The 17,088-nt window shown below is 51.5% G+C and overlaps 1 protein-coding gene across 26 annotated transcripts in view; it reads left to right on the forward strand.

Annotated features, from left to right (window-relative positions):
- DYSF (dysferlin) overlaps positions 1 to 17,088 on the forward strand; it is a 223,145-nt gene that overhangs the window by 83,277 nt on the left and 122,780 nt on the right. For 17 of the 26 annotated variants that reach the window (XM_027131963.1, XM_027131965.1, XM_027131977.1 and 14 more), the window contains 7 exons: positions 1,097 to 1,179; positions 8,514 to 8,555; positions 10,221 to 10,336; positions 10,859 to 10,972; positions 12,367 to 12,544; positions 13,111 to 13,235; positions 15,162 to 15,268. In XM_027131963.1, the coding sequence (XP_026987764.1) occupies positions 1,097 to 1,179; positions 8,514 to 8,555; positions 10,221 to 10,336; positions 10,859 to 10,972; positions 12,367 to 12,544; positions 13,111 to 13,235; positions 15,162 to 15,268 (765 nt within the window). The remainder of the gene's footprint in view (positions 1 to 1,096; positions 1,180 to 8,513; positions 8,556 to 10,220; positions 10,337 to 10,858; positions 10,973 to 12,366; positions 12,545 to 13,110; positions 13,236 to 15,161; positions 15,269 to 17,088) is intronic. The other 9 variants (XM_027131974.1, XM_027131983.1, XM_027131985.1 and 6 more) reach the window with 1 other exon arrangement.

Below are 17,088 nucleotides of genomic sequence, written 5' to 3' on the forward strand. Positions count from 1 at the left end.
TCAGAATCACTGGATTGAGAACTCTAGGTCTAGCCTGGCAAGGAAGCAGCAGGTCGTTGCAAGCATAGCTCTGGTTTCCATGTCAGGCATATTCTGCTCAAATCCCAGCTTTGCCAACCTGCCTACCTCAGCTTCTTCATCTGAAATTGGGGCTAATTGCAGAACCTGCCTCAGGGCCAACATGAGGATTAAATGAGCCAAGTCACGTGACGGGGTTAGCACACTGCTTGGCTCTCAGGAGTCCAGTAAATGCTGACTATTACTGTATATGATTGTTAGGGGGGCAGGTGTGGGGCGCAGAGGAAGGGTCTGCACAAGACAGTCAGTCCTCAAGCTTCTCCCCATAGTCCCCTATGCTGGCTGGGGAGGGGAGAGGCCGCCTTCTGGGAGGCAGGACAGGCCCCGTATTGTAGACAGAAGCCGCGTGGGCCACGGTGCGAGCACTGGACCTGGAGTCTGGACACCAGGGTTTCGGTTCTGGCTCTGCCCCTCCCTCCCAGGCTGACCTCGGGCAAGGACCTTCTGGCTCTGAGCCTCAGTTTCTTCATCCATGCAAAAGAGATATTAGTAAGAGTACCTGTTCCTCAAGGCTGCTGGGAGAATCCTTGGAGATAAGGGGGTTTAAAAGTGCTTTGTCACATACAGAATCAGATACAAAAAAGAGCTACCATAAGCTAATTAAGACTGTGGCCTTGGAGGTTGTTTCTTCCTGGTCATCTGGTTTTCTCCTTGGTCCGGGTATGTCTTGGCTCCTAGAGCCTTGCTCTCCCTGGGCCTGGGGGTCTGGCTCCCTGAGCGGCCTCCTGCTCCCCCGCCCTGCCTCCTGCCTCAGGTCTCCTCCCTTTCAACCTGCAGCTGTGCCCGCAGACCTCCAGCATGGCCGATGGGATGCTGATGGTGGGGGGGATGGACTGGGTCCCCCCTAGAGGAGTCTTGAGTGACACTTTCTTGCCTAGGATTACTAGGCCTCCATAACATACCCCGTGTGAAGACTGGGACCCCTAATGATGTATAACCGAGGTCGTTTCCTTCCTGGGTGGGCTGTGGCCTGCGATCCCCCTCCCCTGTTCACGCCCTTTCTGCCCCTTTGCTCTAGGGACCGCCTTACGCACAACGACATTGTGGCCACCAACTACCTGAGTATGTCGAAAATCTCTGCCTCTGGAGGAGAAATAGAAGGTACGTTCCACCTTTGTGCTGCCCTCTGGCCCCCCGTGCTCTCCCCTGTTCCACCCCTACTGTCTTGAGAGTTTGTAGAAAAGGGAAGATTATAAGGTCTTTGCTGCCCATTTCCCAGGGAGAAGGGCTCTGGCCAGTGAGAGAGATGGGTTTGCATTTAGGACTGGCCCACTTCGGATGGTGGGATACACCACCGAATGGCATAGGGAGGATTCATTCCTGCAGATTATACTGGTGGCTGTGGCCACACCATCCACCGGGTTCTAGGTTGGCTGACTGTGTTCTAGCAGCTTCTGTTTTGAAAAGCTTTCATTGGCCTGTGAACAAGTAGTTCATGATCATTTTGTACAATTTAAAAGAAAAATATAAAATGGTCACAAAATTATCCATAAGCCTACCCTCCCAGACAAGAGGTAAATATTAACATTCTGGGACCTGTTTGTCTGTATGTATGTACGTGAAAAACTTTGCTTTGAAACAATTTTCAATTGTTTTGAAAATTGCTTTTTGTCACTTGGCAATACAACATAGATGTTCACTCATGTTATTAAGTATTCTTCTACAATATAATTTTAAATGAATACACACATTCCATTGTGTGAATACACCATAGTCCACATTAACTAAATGTTGAATAGTTAAGTGTTTTCTAATTTTTCCATGTTATAAACAGCTAACTTGATATTGAATATTTTTGTAGCTGAATCTTTATGTAATTCATGATTTTTTCTTTTGCATAAATACCTAGAAGTGGAATTGCTGTGTTGAAAGATTCGAACATTTTAGAGACTTCCCCGGTGGTCCAGTGGCTAAGACTCCATGCTCCCAATGCAGGGGGCCCAAGGTTCGATCCCTGGTCAGGGAACTAGATCCCACATGCCACAACTAAGCCCTGGCCCAGCCAAATAAAAAAATAAATAAATATTTTTAAAAGATTTGAACATTTTGAATCTTTTGGTATATATCAAAAGTGCCCTACAAAAAGACTGGACTATTTTACACTCTAATCACTCAAGCTTATTTTGCTGCACCCTCATCAAGAAAATGCAAAATAATGGTATTTAAAAAGAATTTTGTCAGTTTGTTGGGTGAATTTCATTGTTGCCTTAATTTTATTTCATTGATATCTGGTAAAGTTGACCATTGTAAATTTTAAAATATTTTAATAATTATCTTACATTTACAAATTATATATATTTATATACTTCTAAATTTATTCTGTTGTAAATTGCCTATTCATGCTTTTTTCTATATTTCTGATGGTATGCTTGTCTTTTTCTCATTGTTTTTTTAAGAGTTGTGTATGTATGTGGAGGTTAATTTTCTCCCATCATATATGTTGTAAATAATTTTTGTCAGTCTTATTTAATCATTTCATAGTTTTTAACATATGGAAATTAAAAAATTTCACATAGCTAAATATATTAATCTTTTCCTTAGTGAATTAGGAAAGGGTTTAACATTACTTTTTTCAAAATTGTTCTTTGGTGATACCAATGCTATATATTGAATAATGTTTTCCCTGCGTTTTGAATTGCCACTTTTATCCCATACTAAATTCCTAAATGTGTTCTTGGGCCTATTTCTTGATTTTCTATTATCTTTAATTGGTATGTCTGCTTATTACTTCTTAGGTTTTGGTATCTGGGCTATGCTGGCTCTGTAAAATTAATTGGAAAGATTTAAAGTCTTTTCTAACATCTGGAACAGTTTATATATCATAAGAATATAGTCTTTTGAGGGTTTGAAAGAATTCACCCATAAAACCATATGGGCTGGGTGCCCTTTTTGAGTGGGTGTTGCACTCGCTCTTTAAAATCTTTTCAGTTTCTCCTGTGATCATTGGTATTTTTAGTTTGTTACTTTTACTATAGTTAATTTTGATAATCTACATTTTCCTAGAAAAACATTCATTACACTGAGGTCTTCTAATTTTTTTACTTATAGTGTTGTGTGGAGTAATCTTTTATAATTTAAACAATTCTCTCTACTTTCTTACTTCTAATGAAATATGTTTGAATTTTCCTTTTTCTTGACTAGGCTAGTTAGAAGTTTTTTTTTTCTCCCTACTTTATAGGACTTCAAAGAATCTGCTTTTGGATTTAGATATTAATTCTAATATTTTCTAATTTTTTATTCTCTCATCTTTCTACTCTTTAACTCTCTTTAGACGTATTTTGTTGTTTCCTTTTTAACTTTCTAGTTAACTTCTTGTGTTTATTTTCAATATTTCTTATTTAAATAATGGAAGTATGGTTTCTGCTCCATATGTCATGCTTTTGGCCTTCAGCAAACCCCAAGGTTATATTTATCTCTATTTTTTACACTTAAATATTTAATCTATTTTGAATTTATTTTGGTGTGTTTTCTGAGAATGATTTGATTTCTTTGTAGGTAATCTTTTCTTTTTTTTCTGACTAGATGCTGTTTGTAGGAATGTCTCTTTTTCCTTGCAGTTTAAAAAATACCTTTGATCTGTCTAGGTACAGGACTCTTTTCCTTGAATTTTGTCTGAGACATAGAGAATCCTTAAATCTGAGTTGAGGGATGATTTCACTTACTCTTACATTGTTTACCTGAGCAGCTGAAGGCAGGGTACGGGAGGGGTAGGAGGGGAGCTCTGGAACCAGGCAGCTTGAGAGAGTTGCTCCAGTCTCCTCCCACAAGTCCCAGCCTTGTAAGGTTTTTGTAAGGATCCAGTGAGATTATAAATGTTACATTCTGGTACATAATAAACCCCAAAGTAATGTCTGTTGTTTAGTATTGCTACTACTGGCTTTCTGCATCCCTAATCTGATTTTTCTTCCCACTGTACCAATTCTGCTTTTTACTGCTTCCCATGTGGTTTAAAATTGACTATTGCATTTTTAGTTTCTTGTCATGCCTTCCTTTCCCTCTGTCTTTTTTTTTATGTTTTCCTTTTCCTCTTTGTTCTCTCCCTCAAGTTTTGTTTTGTTCCACAAAAACTATGTCTTCTTGCACTCTACCGAGGATTCCAAATCGTGTCCTGAGAATTTCAGGTGAACACTCTCTTGAATCTTACAGATGCTATTTCCTCCCTGTTTCCCTATACTGGTTGGCCCCCTGTTGTCCCCCTCCCCCTTTATTTACTCTCACAATAGCTGGTCAGTGTTGGTGTCTTTCCACAGACAGGATGTGTGGGTCTCTGTCCACCCATCTTCTCAGATCTTTATCTGGAGGACAGGTTAGCGTGCCCAGTTTCTGGAAGATTCTACCTAGCAGTCTTGAAGTTGACCAATCCCTTCTAGATTCTCTGAAACATTAAAAAAAAAAAAAACCTTTGAATTATAGATAATTCAAACATACATAAAAGTAAAGAATTCCACAATGAACTCCCAGGTGCCCTCACTCAGCTTTAACATCTAGCTGCTGTCATTCTGATTTCATCGTTGATACTTGTAATTGGTGGAATACACAAAAACTCCCTTCCAGAAGTCATTGCTATGTGGGCTTCTCCTGCCCCAGCCCCTCCCCCTTCCAACTGTGGGAACTGCTGGTCCCAGGATGCGGTGCTTCTTCTGTGATTGCTGTTCCGAGAGTTGGATGTAGAGGTAGAAGGATTGGAGGTGGGGGCAGTGTATCATGGGAGTGGGTGGGAGAGAGGGTATTCTAGGCTCCTCGTGGATCAGAACTCCTGGCACGGAAGGAACCTCTTCTCCAGTTTCCTGGCTGGTGCCATCCCTGTCTCTGAGTCCAAGGACAGACGCTGGTACAGCACAAAGCGACCTTCTGACTTTTCCAACAGCTGCCGTTTCATGAGGCTATAGCTGCACCAGCTGTCAGCCACCTGAGGGAGAGTTTAGATCCCTGTGCCCCCATCAGTCTTCACGTCTGGTGGTGATGTTGACCTTGATCTTTTCCAGGGTCATCATGAATATTTGAACGGGAACGTGAGAAAGATGTTTATTTGGCCACTAGATGGCGCTCAGGCCATGGGCAACCCCGCGTGGTTCAGGGACCACTGGCTCCCACAGATTGTTTTGGGCTTAAATGAGAATCTTCTTGCCACCAGCTAACCGGTTTTAGATGTGCAGTTAAATAGCTTGGTCTATGTAGCAATAAAAGAGTTAGACTTACTGCTCAAACTGGAGCTGTTCTTCCCAAGCTCTCTCTAGGCCTGGAAGGTTAGCCCTTGCCTCTGTCCCTGCCAAGCTTTTCCCACTTGTCCTGAGGCCACCTCAGAATGTCACCCCAACTTTCAGATCTTTGTGTTTTTCTCCACACTGGGGTGTTCTAGAACTTCTGGGTGATGCATGGCCCTCGATTTCCCCACTGCTCTCAAAACCCAAACTAAAGCAAACTGTAAAAATGGGTTCTTTCTCTATTCCCTGGCCTCACAGTTCACCAGCTTATTTGATCCAACCAGGAGTTTTTGTTTTCGTGTTTTGTTTTTATTTCCAGCTAGGACAGGACCTAACACTAGCTTCTTAAGCACCTCTGCCCACAAGTTTGCCTGGGCACACTTAAGTATTCCTTGGACCCTGTGCTCCAAAACATTTAGTAAAAAATTGGTTTTTTAATAAGGAGTGCTTTTCTTAGAAGCTGCAGTACTTTCGAAAGGTAACAGGAACATGAGACCCATGAAACCTACACAGATTCTTTTATAACTTTGTACGTACGAAAATCGTGCTACATAAATAGCACTCAGGCAGTTTTTTCCACAGCTACGAAATCCAAAGTTCGTTTCTTTTTGTCTTTGGAACGTAGATGATGAGGATTTCCCAGCAGTTCTTGGTTTCTCCTCCTGCCTGGCGCGGGCTGGTGTCAGGCAGCCAAGCCGTGGGCGTGGGAGATGGGCTGAGAGGCAGAGGCAGCAGCAGGGCTGGCCGCAGGTAGTGGCCTCAGCTTCTCCAGGAGACGCGGGGTCCCGGGCTGGGAGGGCCTGCCCTCTGGCTTCCCCAGGTGAGGGAGCTGGGCTGGGCTGCTCACGCCACAGAACTGGGAGCATTCATCTGTGTTTTGAGGCTTCCCCAGCCCCTATTCCTTGGGCTTAGGGAAAACACACCAGAACACTTGTGTTTTGGCAGAAGAGTGATGAGGATTAAATAGAGGCTTTGTCTTGGTTGGCTTCACTGGTGACGCTGCCCTTGACTTTATGAGCTGTCTGCAGACACAGGGGAAGGACCCAGGATGATCCTCAGCTCCTGAAGACCTGGGACCCTGCCCCCAGGTTAGGAGCCATTGGCCTCAGTTGTCAGCAGGGCCGTGTCTCAGCATGCCTTACACTGTGCCTGTTAGGTTTGCTGAACAAACGAATGAATGAGTGAGGGAATTAGTGAAAAGGCGTGGCTGGGAACAAGTCTACTCTGCAGCCCCCTAACTCGGTCCTCCCAGCCACCAGAGGCACGTGTTGTTCAGATGGCTGGTAGGACAGGGGCCATCTGTGTCTGGGCTGGGCACTAGTTTGCAGCCAGGATCCAGAGTTGGTCTGTGGGTGGAAAGCCATGTTTGCTTCTGCAAGAAGCACGTGGGGGTCGGAACTATGACCTCGGCCTCATTAGCCCTAGATAACTGACCGGGCCTGTTTGTAATCATTTGGAAGGAGCTTAAAGTGGAATCTGTTTCCTTCCGGCGGGCCCTGGCCGTGCTCTCCTGGGGCTGCAGCTGTGCCCGTGGCGGTCCTCTGTGGTTGCCGAAACTCCCCTGCAACCAGAGGCCTCGCTCCCCCACTGATGAAAACCTATTCCTGTGGATATGAAAATGGCCATGAATTATGGTTTCTGCAGCTCTGACTTCTGCCAGCTGGCATTCCTAGCTGAGGCCTGCTGTGGAGAGCTGAGTGGGTGGGTCCCAGGACCTCAGTTCCCCCAGAGCCTCACCTCACTGCCCTCCGTGCTGCCCTCTGGGCTCACTTGGTCAGCTCTGTCCTCGTATCCAGGCTCCACGTTCCCTCTTCTCTTCCCCACGCTCTTTCTTTCTGTGTCTCTCCTCATTCTTCCTTCACAATGTTTTACTCAGCTCTTGGCCCTTAACTCTGATCATGGAGCTATAGGAAAATAGCAATAGGTATTGTTTTTTGAAGGAGACCAGTAGGTAAAGGTGATCAATGAATGAAAATAATTTAGGGTTTCACCAAACACAACCCCAGGTCAATCAGGACCCCAGACTTGGCTACACTTAGATGGTTGGAGGAGGAGACAGGGAAGGTCAGACTGTGGGAAGAGGCAGAATCGGAGAGGACCATGGAAGGAGACTGAGGGCTGCCTACTCTTTTGGGGGCATCTTGTACCTGCCTATAAGCGAGGGACGGATTCCAAGAGGCCGAAAGTATGCCAGAGCATCTCCTTTCTTGCTTCTCTTATTTCTAGACACTCCTCACCAGCATCTAGGGTATACCCAAGAGTAGAACCTTTAGCTAATGGAGGGTGCCTGGCACTGTGGTTCATTTGAAACGGCAGGTGTCAAAAGCCAGATCCCAGTGCCTGCTGTTGTGAAAATGCAACACGGTGCCTTCAGTGGTAATACTGAAAATAACCACTAGGTGGAGATCTTGTGCCTTGAAATGCTTCCACTCAGGGCAGTCAACCTGCCTGTGGCAGGGACCGCTGGGTGTGCCTCACTGCCTAGCTCTGGCCCTTTCACGTTTCCCCCACCCTTTCTTTGCATCTGTACTTTGTTTTCCTCACTTATCTGGGTATAATATGGAAAAGCACATTTTCTTTATTGTGTTATTTCTTTTTTTAAAATTAATTAATTATTTTCGGCTGTGTTGGGTCTTCGTTGCAGTGCACGGGCTTCATTGCGGTGGCTCCTCTTGTGAGGAAGCACAGGCTCTAGTCACGTGGGCTTCAGCAGTTGTGGCACGTGGGCTCAGTAGCTGTGGCTCGTGGGCTCTAGAGCGCAGGCTCAGCAGTTGTGGCGCACGGGCCTAGTTTCTCCGCAGCACGTGGGATCTTCCCGGATTAGGGATCGAACCTGTGTCCCCTGCATTGGCAGGCTGATTCTTAACAACTGCACCACCAGGGAAGTCCGTGTGTTATTTCTGGAATGTATTGAGTCAAGTTTCTGGTCCAATTTCCAATTGGCAAACAGAACTCACAGCCATGTAGGCAGACACCGGTGGGGAGAGACCCGAGCGCTCACTAGGGCACTGGGGCTATCTCTGGCTGAGGGGGGTGCGCTGTTGACTTAGTGTGTGATAAATTCACAGCTGGGCTGGGGTTGGGGCCTCGGGCCACATCTGTCTCCCCTTCCAGGAGCTGCGTTTCCATCTGTCTGTCTGCCAACTGTCCATCCACATGCCCCATTCACCTAATCCGTCCTCCACCCAGCCATGCCCATCCTAACCCCTTTTCCATTTCTTTACGCTTCAGAGGAGTCTGCAGGTGTGGTCACGCCTCCTCCAGCCACAGACCGTACGTGCTTTCACCTCCAGGATGACAAGGGTGTGGGCCTTGTGGTTTTTGCTGGAGGGGCAAGGGCGCTGTTTGCCGGGAATTTTTTGATTTGCCTGAGGTGGGATTGAGATTCTCCACCACAATCCCAGTTTACCTTTGGCTGTTACCTCTCAAACGTGGTTGAATATGTAAATTGCTTGGAATGCTTTAAAGGCAATTCCCTCCCACTCTCTAAACCCCTTCCAGAATCTGCTGGGCCCTGGAGCTCAAAAGAGTTTAGTTCTTCAGCAGGGAAGGGGTAGAGCAGGCAGGGGAGTGCATGATGAGGCAGGGGCAGTGTAAGTCCTCTTGGGGCCCAGGAGGAGGAGCCCAGGGTGAGTTGAAAACTCCTGAAGTTGAAATTTACAAGGTAAATTATAATCGAGATGATTAGTACAGATAATTAGTAATACTCACAACAGTTCCATCAGGCCTCCCACCCCTGTCCCAAATGCCAGAGCCCAGCGTGTGCTGGGGACTGGAGGACGAGTGATGCTGGGTGCAGGGCTCTGGGGGAGGCATGCTCCTGTCTTCTAGTTGGTAATATCTTATGCCTCAGGGATGGGCTCAAGCCCCGGAGCTCACGCCCAGGGTCTGAGCGCTCAGAGTTTGCAGTCGGTCCTTGGGTCTGGCTCGAGTACTCCCTTGCTGAGGCCATCTATTTTGTGCCTGCCTTGCCCCACCCATGATCTTGTGGATTGTAGCATCCCAGATGGTACCTGCTCCTGGGCCCACCTCCCACCTTTGCCATTCTGGAAATGGCCTCTTCCTTCCTCTGGAAGGGGCACCCTGGCTTTTCAAGATTCTCAGAATCTGGCCAGTGAAGTCCCGTCCTGGGAAACTTGTCTGTCAGTTGGAAAGTCATGACATTAACAAAAGAGAGCCTCCAAAAAAGGATGGAAATGATGTGGAGAAAAGATCTTCCCTCATCGCTAGTGTCATTCTCAAACTCTCCTCCAACTCGCTCCACTGAAAGATCGTTCTTTGCACAATGTAGGGAAGGGGAGGGATGCCAGGATGAGTCAAGGCTGTTAGATGGTCTGTCTCAACTTCATAAGGACACAAGGGTGGAGGAGACATGTGCCTGGGGGCTGCCCTGTGTGTGAGGTAGCGGCATCCAGCTGGGCCCCCTCCCTGGCACCTGAGAGATGGAGTCTCTGGTCACCAGGCTCCTGGGCCTCCTTTGTGCCTCCCCGCAGGCCAGATGGCCTGAGACACAGAGGTAACTGCAGGATGAGGAGGGCATGCAGGACAGGGTATGGCCTGAGAGAGGCAGGGCAGGGGAGGCCCCTGAGCCCCAGCTTTGCACGCTGGCTGAGCGCATGCGCTTTGAGGTTAGACCATGTTGGGTCATGCCTCTGTGTAGTCGTGTATTCCTGCGCCTCGCTTGGCTTCAGTTTCCTCATCTGTAAAATGAGACTAATGAAATCAATGCAAATCTCCACATCTCAGCATGGTGGTGAGGATTAAAGGGACGTACGGGAGACAGCTCTCATGGGTGTCACTGTCCTTTATACATTTACGGGGGCTGCATCCCATGCATGTGCGAGGAACTGAGGGCTGGTCTCCGGCCCGAAGGTGGCTGGGTGGAGTGCTAGAAATCTCGGCTGGGCGGCCCCTCTGATCCGCACCTGTGTCTCCCAGTGGATGACCATCTGGGCTTCCTCCCCACCTTTGGGCCCTGCTATGTCAACCTCTACGGCAGCCCCAGGGAGTTCACTGGCTTCCCGGACCCCTATGCAGAGCTCAACACGGGCAAGGTGAGTCAGACAGGAACCCACAGCCCCCAGATCCCCAGGCCTGCATACAGGGTCTTCCCCCCTGGCCTGGGCAGTATCTGCAGTTGGCCTGGACTCCAAGGGCCTGACGGGACTTGAGTGGGCCCAGGGTCTGACAGCCACCCCCTCAGAGAACCCTTCTTCCCCCTGACCCCCTCCTGGCCCCTCCTTCCCTCCCACTCCCTTCCCTTTGCCTCTCCTTCAGGGCCAGCCTGACCCCCCTCCCCTCGCCCCCCTAATTTTTCTGACCTCTGGGGGCCCAGCCTCCATCTGTCTCAGGTTTCAGTCTCCCTGGCTAGGTTGGACTCTGGTGTTGACCATCAGGGTGGCATGTCCCATGAACTCTCTGGGCCACCGTTTCCTCACCTGCAGAGTGACGGGGTGTGGCTCAGGGCCCTCCTGGTTGCCTGGGAGGTGACTGACCCCAGGGCCAGACCAGGCTCCTTTCCTTCCCCTCCTCCCCTCCATCGACCCTGCTCCTGGTGACCCAGCCTTCCCTCTCAGGGGGAAGGTGTGGCCTACCGAGGCCGGCTTCTGCTCTCCCTGGAGACCAAGCTGGTGGAGCACAGCGAACAGAAGGTGGAAGATCTCCCTGCGGATGACATCCTTCGGGTGGAGGTAAGGGGCGTGGCCCTGGGAGGGGCCAAGAGGGCGGTGGCCAAGTGGGGCTGGCGGAGGAGGGCTCAGTTCCACCCACACTCATGTGCCTTCACACCTCTGGGCCTCAGAGTAACCCAACACCTACCCTGCCTCCCTAAGGAATGTTCAGAGGCTCAAAGAAGATAAATGAAGGTTTTTAAAGTCTAGAGCTCAATGCACAATGAGAGGCTATTTTATTAATAATAATAATGTAAGAATAGCTAACCCTTTAATCACTGACTGTGTCACACACTATGCTGGTGACACTCTTTTTTTTTTTTACATCTTTATTGGAGTATAATTGCTTTACAATGGTGTTTTAGTTTCTGCTTTATAACAAAGTGAATCAGTTATACATACACATATGTTCCCATATCTCTTCCCTCTTGCGTCTCTCTCCCTCCCACCCTCCCTAGCTGGTGACACTCTTGATGTCATCGAGTCCTCCCAGCACCTCCAGGTGGCTGCTCTGAGTATCTCCATTTTACAGATGAGGAGACTGAGGCTCAAATGCAGCAGAGCAGCACGTGGTCGAGCTGGGCCTTGTGTCCAGGAGACAGCCGTATGGCGTCCTCATGGTGGTGTACACTCTCAGACTCTGTAGTCAGACAGTGCAGGTTTGAGCTCTGACTTGACCACCTATTTGTTGTATCAGTTTCCCTGTGTGTAAAGTGGGGGTAATGATTATATTCCCCTCATAAGATTGTTGTGAGAATTAGAGTAATTCATACCTGCATGCAGTAAGCACTCAGTAAGTGTTAGCTGTTACCACTGTGCACATCATCTAAAAACCCAGTCGTAGAATCCCTCTTCTCTCTGCCTTCCACAAAAGGGAACGTAAAGTCATCTCGGTTCAGGCTGGGGCGTGTGGTTGAGTGCCTGCCATGTCCTCAGCCCCGTGCCCGATGCCCAGAGGGGACCATGGTATTCATTCATCCCACGCACGTGGCAGCCTGCGCTGCTGCAGAGCTGGCTGGCATGGTGGAGAGCCTCAGTGGTGCAGGGTGGGTGCTCTGGGTGCGGGCGTGGTGGCTTAGAGCCTTCGGCCCCCTCTGAACAGCAGATGCGGGAGACCAGGCTCCCCGGGGTGGCGGTGCCATTGCTGTTTGTTTGGATTAAGGAGCAGCATGACCTTGGAGGCATGGACCTTATTAGAGGAACATGGCCAAACACACAGGCCTGGAATGTGTTTGCTCAGTTACTAACCAAATCTGGGCTGTGGGGCAGAGCTGGACCACTTGCCACCCATCCGTCCAGCCAGGATTTATTGGGTGCCAGGCATGGCCAGGGCCTGCGAGACACGTGACCCCTCCCCATGCTGGTGTCTTCTTCCCTCCTCCCCCTGACCCCACTGCTGCCCTCTCTGCCCCCAGAAATACCTCCGGAGGCGCAAATACTCGCTCTTTGCCGCCTTCTACTCGGCCACCATGCTGCAGGACGTTGACGACGCAGTCCAGTTTGAGGTCAGCATCGGGAACTACGGGAACAAGTTCGACACGACCTGCCTGCCACTGGCCTCCACCACCCAGTACAGCCGGGCGGTCTTTGATGGTGAGGCCAGAGACCACGCGCCTGGCTGGGACCCAGACCACTGAGCAGTGGGCTGAGCCCTAAATCCTGCCCCCTGGGGAAAGCTGCTGGAGGCTCGCCCAAAGGCTCTGGCCCTGGGCACACCTGTTTGGGGGACCCCCTGGTTTGCTTCACCCCCCCCACCCCGTGCCGCCTTCCCCTGCTCATCTCCAGGTGCGTCCCTGCTGGGACCCATAGATTGGGCTCTCGAAACCAGCAGTGGTCGGCATTGATCCTGACTTGTGGCGATCAGTTATCACAGGGTGGCTGCGGGCTTGGCATAGAGATTTCGGAGAGTGTGGGATTCCCAGGGCCCTTCTAACAGCCCCTCGGTTTTGATGTGTTAAGGAGTCCTAATGAGGGCGGCAGCTGCCTGCTCCACACGGGAAGGGAACTCTGGCACCTTGTCTGGGCACTGGGGGATACTGGCCGAGCCACGGCTATCCACGGGAGCTCTTAGTGGGGGAGCAGGTGCTCGCGTCCATCCTCCCCTCGGCCCCCGCACTGCTCCACTCCTGGCTCAGCAGCAGGCCCTTGGGTCCTTCCAGGATGCCACTACTACTACTTACCCTGGGGCAACGTGAAGCCCGTGGTGGTGCTCTCGTCCTACTGGGAGGACATCAGCCACAGAGTCGAGGCTCAGAACCAGCTGCTTAGGATCGCTGACCAGCTGGTGAGTGGAAGCTGGCCCCACCCACAATGACCTGTGCATGCACCCCTGGTGGGTGTCTTCAGACCTGCTTCCGTGGGTGCGAAACCTGCAGACCTCATGGTGCCTGGGGTCCCCTGAAACCTGACCAGGCCAGGCTTGTGATCCTGTCCTGCCCACTGGGAATAGAGAGGGAGGGAGCACAGCCCTGGGGGGGCCCCCAGTCTGAGGTAGGAGATAGCACAGAGAAAAAGCTGAGGGAAACTGAGCAGAGGACAGAGCCACCACCCATTCACTCCTTCCTTCATTCGTTCATCAGGTGCCTTTGACTCTTGCCACAGCAAGCATTGTGCTGGGAACTTCTAGCTAGAGGGTAGACGTGAACGGGATGCTGCCCCTGTCTTCACGGGTCAGCCTAGAGTCAGCTTAGTAAAGCAGAGTGTAGGTTCACCCACCCCTCTCCTGCAGAGACTCAAACTCACATTCTGCTCCAGGAGTCCCTAGGGAGGGTGGCTCGGAGGGGAGAGGGACCAAGGAGCATCAGGAAGGCATCGCGTGGCAGCGGGGGGCCGCGTCCAGTGAGGGGAGTTGGGAGCTCGTTAGGATGTCCTTGCGGGGTCCAGGGGAGCATGATTTGGCTCTGGGAAGGAGCTGACCTCAGGGAAAAAACTGAAGGACTTGAGCTGCCAGGACTTGGTGGTCTGTTGAATTGGGGGCTGTGAGGAGGGACTCCGGTGACTGGGGAATTGGGAAGCTGGGAGAAGAACAGGGTCTACGAGGTCAGGGGATGAGTCCTGTCTTGGATGTGGCCAGGGGTGAATTGTGGAGGCTGGGAGTTGCAGGCCTGCTGCTTGGCCAGGGAGCGGAGGAGAATCAGAGGGGCCAGAGGTGTAGAGGCCAGGGTGAGATGATCCTGGTGGTGGTTCCCAGCCCCTTCTGTGTGTGCCTGGGGTGGAGGCTCACCCGCGAGGTGTGTGGCCCGTGGGGACATGGGGAGGCAGGCGTGGCCATGCTGCTGGGGCCTGCGAGGGGCAGCAGGGTGGAGGGAAGGGGGTTGGAGAGGCTTGGGCAGGTGGAGGAGGGAAAGTGGAAAGGGAAGCGGGGGTGGGGATTTTAGAGTGGCTGGGAGGGGATGCAGGCCCCAGTCAGGGGCCGTGGTGAACCACACTTTCCCTGAGACCCAGAGCTCTGTGGCAGGGAGGGGGCCAGCCCATACCCGGTTTCGGATAACTCAGAGTCGATGCTGTGCAAGTCCAGCATCTTCTGGGCCAGCTGTTCTCTCCAAGCCATTCCCTGCGGGCAGGGGTTCGCTGATCCTTCCAGGGCCTGTCTGTGCCCAGCATGGTAGTCCCAGGGTGGAGCACACGGCACGCGCTCAGGAAGGTTGAGGTGGGGAAGGGGGTGGGGGACTGAGGGGCAAGTCCTTGGCCTGAGGGGTGTCCCGTGAGAGATCTCCACCTCCCAGCTCAGGCCTGAGGCCCAGGGAGGAGAGCTCCATGGAGGAGACCAGGCGCCACTGGGGCACAACCTGGCCACAGGAGTTTGGAGAGGGCAGCCCCGTTACTGCAGGTTGTCTGAGCGCTCCTGAAGGAAGGATGAGGGACCCAAGCCTGCTTGGGTGGCAGGACTTGGAAAGGAAAGAGGGTGCCAGCGGGGGAAGTGGAGATGGCTCCAAGGTCACTTACCTGTGAGACCTTAGACCTGGCTTGACGGGGACCCGTGGAGAGCCCGTGGGGTGGGCGTCCCAGGCTTGGGAATTTGGATCTGTTTGGTGTGGGGAAGCCTGGAAGCTTCTTGAGCCAAGACAGATGCTGGTGTGTGGGGTCTGGGCTCTGCCTCTTGGCTCTAACCATTCTCTCTTTTTGGTGGGACCGGGCTGTGGTGACAGTGCCTGGGGTTAAGGGTCCGTCCCACGGTGACCCTCCCAACCCCTGCCTGCCCGTTCCACAGGAAGCCGGCCTGGAGCAGGTCCACGTGGCCCTGAAGGCTCAGCACTCTGCCGAGGACGTGGACTCCCTGGTGGCTCAGCTGATGGATGAGCTCATCGCGGGCTGCAGGTACGGGGTGCCTGGCACCCACGCGCCCTCCCTGCCTGGCTCGGCCGGGCCCTTTCCCCGGGAGTGTTCGTGTGTGGTGGTGAGCGACTGCACGTCTCCCCAGCCACGCTTGGCCAGCAGTCCAGCCCATGCTGAGTCCAAAGGTGGTGGAGCCAGCGCGGGGAGTTGAAAAGGTGACATTTAGAGCAGGTCATAAATCTCCCGGCAGCGGCGGCAGCTGTGGGCCCGCCGGGGCGGCCAGGAGCACCTGAATGGGGAGCATTGTGTCTCTGATCCCCGACCTCTTATTTCTCTGATGGAATCTCCAGGAGGAGCTGGCTGGTGGGAGGGACGGCACCCCTCCTTCCCCCAAGGCCATGTTGGGGGCCACAGTTTCTGTTTAGCCTTGTATTAACACGGCTGATGGTCCCCTTCAGGAAAAGGGGGCGCCGGGGGGTGAAGGAGAATGGGGGGGCTCCGGGTCCCGGGGCCCTGGCAGAAGGGGGAGCGTCTCCTCCACAGCTGGGTGACTTGGAGCTCACCACTCACCTGCTCTGAACCTTGCTTTCCTCATCTTCAACCTGACATTAAGAATAACTGCTTTCTAATATCACACAAGCAAAATGCCTGGTCCTTAGGAAGCAGTTAATAAACGGCAGCTGTAATTATTATTGAGAAGAAGAAACGTGAGGAGATTTAGAGTCTCATCCCATTAACCACCTTTGTGGCTCTGGGCAACTTCACTTCTCTGGACCTCAGTTTTCCCAGCTATTAAATGGACTTAATAATAAACAGCCCTCTTTCTACTTTCTATGGGATTAAGCGTAAATATATGCAAATGTATTCTATGCCCGCTCTAAATCTTATCATCCCAGCCCCTGTGGGGAATGCATGAGAAATGCCTTCATGTTGCAAATCAGGAATCCGTGACCCTGGCTGCCTGCCACAGTGCCGCTCTGGTCCTTTGTACCCCAGTTGGGAAGTGCACCTTTATCAGAAATGACCCTGCCTCAAGCCCTCCTGGGGGTGAGGAGGCAGAAGTGAGCAAATGAAAGAAAGTGTGTTGGGGGCTTGAGGCATGTGCCCTAGTAGCTCAGAGCAGGTGTATCTTACGCAAATCAAAATCAGAGACGCTTCCTGGAGGAGGGGATGCCCTATGTGAACTCCGGAGGGAAAGGAGTCAGCCTTTGGAGAGCCGACTGCCGGGCACAGGCGCAGAAGCCCCAAATGCCTGCTGCCTCCTGGGGTTGCAAGGGAAACTGCAGTCCAGAGGCGACAGACCTCCAGGGTTTGCTAAGGCAAGTTCAGCCCTGGGGGCTGTTGGGGCACAGGGATCCCCGGGATTCAGACGCTCACTCCTGCTGCAGCGTAAGAGGTGGGCTGGGGGTGGTGATGAGGGGCAACTGGACGAAGGCTTCACCCAGGGCAGGGACACGGGGACGTGGGGTGAAAGAAGCAGAGGTCAGCGACATGGGGACATGGGGTGAGAGAAGCAGAGGGCAGCGTGGACTCTTCAGGAGGCATCATGGTGGTAACAGCCTCATAAGGAACACTTGCTGTGCCAAGTGCTGTTCTGAGAATTTCACATGTATCAGCTAATCATAAAAATCTCATGAGGTAGGAAGCAGAGTGATCCACATTTTACAGATGAGGAAACTGAGGCATGGGGAGGTGAATTGCCCAGATTCATGTCTCTAGTGAGGGGCTGAGCCCCCTCGCTGTGCTGCTCTGTACTGGACAGGCTTTGATGGTGGATTGAGTGTGAGGGCCCAAAGAAGGTCCAGAATGATTCCCTGGCTCTGGCCAGAGCAGGTGGGTAGAGAGCAGAGCCGCTTCTGGAG

Source organism: Aethalodelphis obliquidens, unplaced genomic scaffold, assembly GCF_003676395.1.
Source record: "Aethalodelphis obliquidens isolate GAN/ISIS:26980383/991018 unplaced genomic scaffold, ASM367639v1 scaffold40, whole genome shotgun sequence".
Lineage (NCBI taxonomy): Eukaryota > Metazoa > Chordata > Mammalia > Artiodactyla > Delphinidae > Aethalodelphis > Aethalodelphis obliquidens.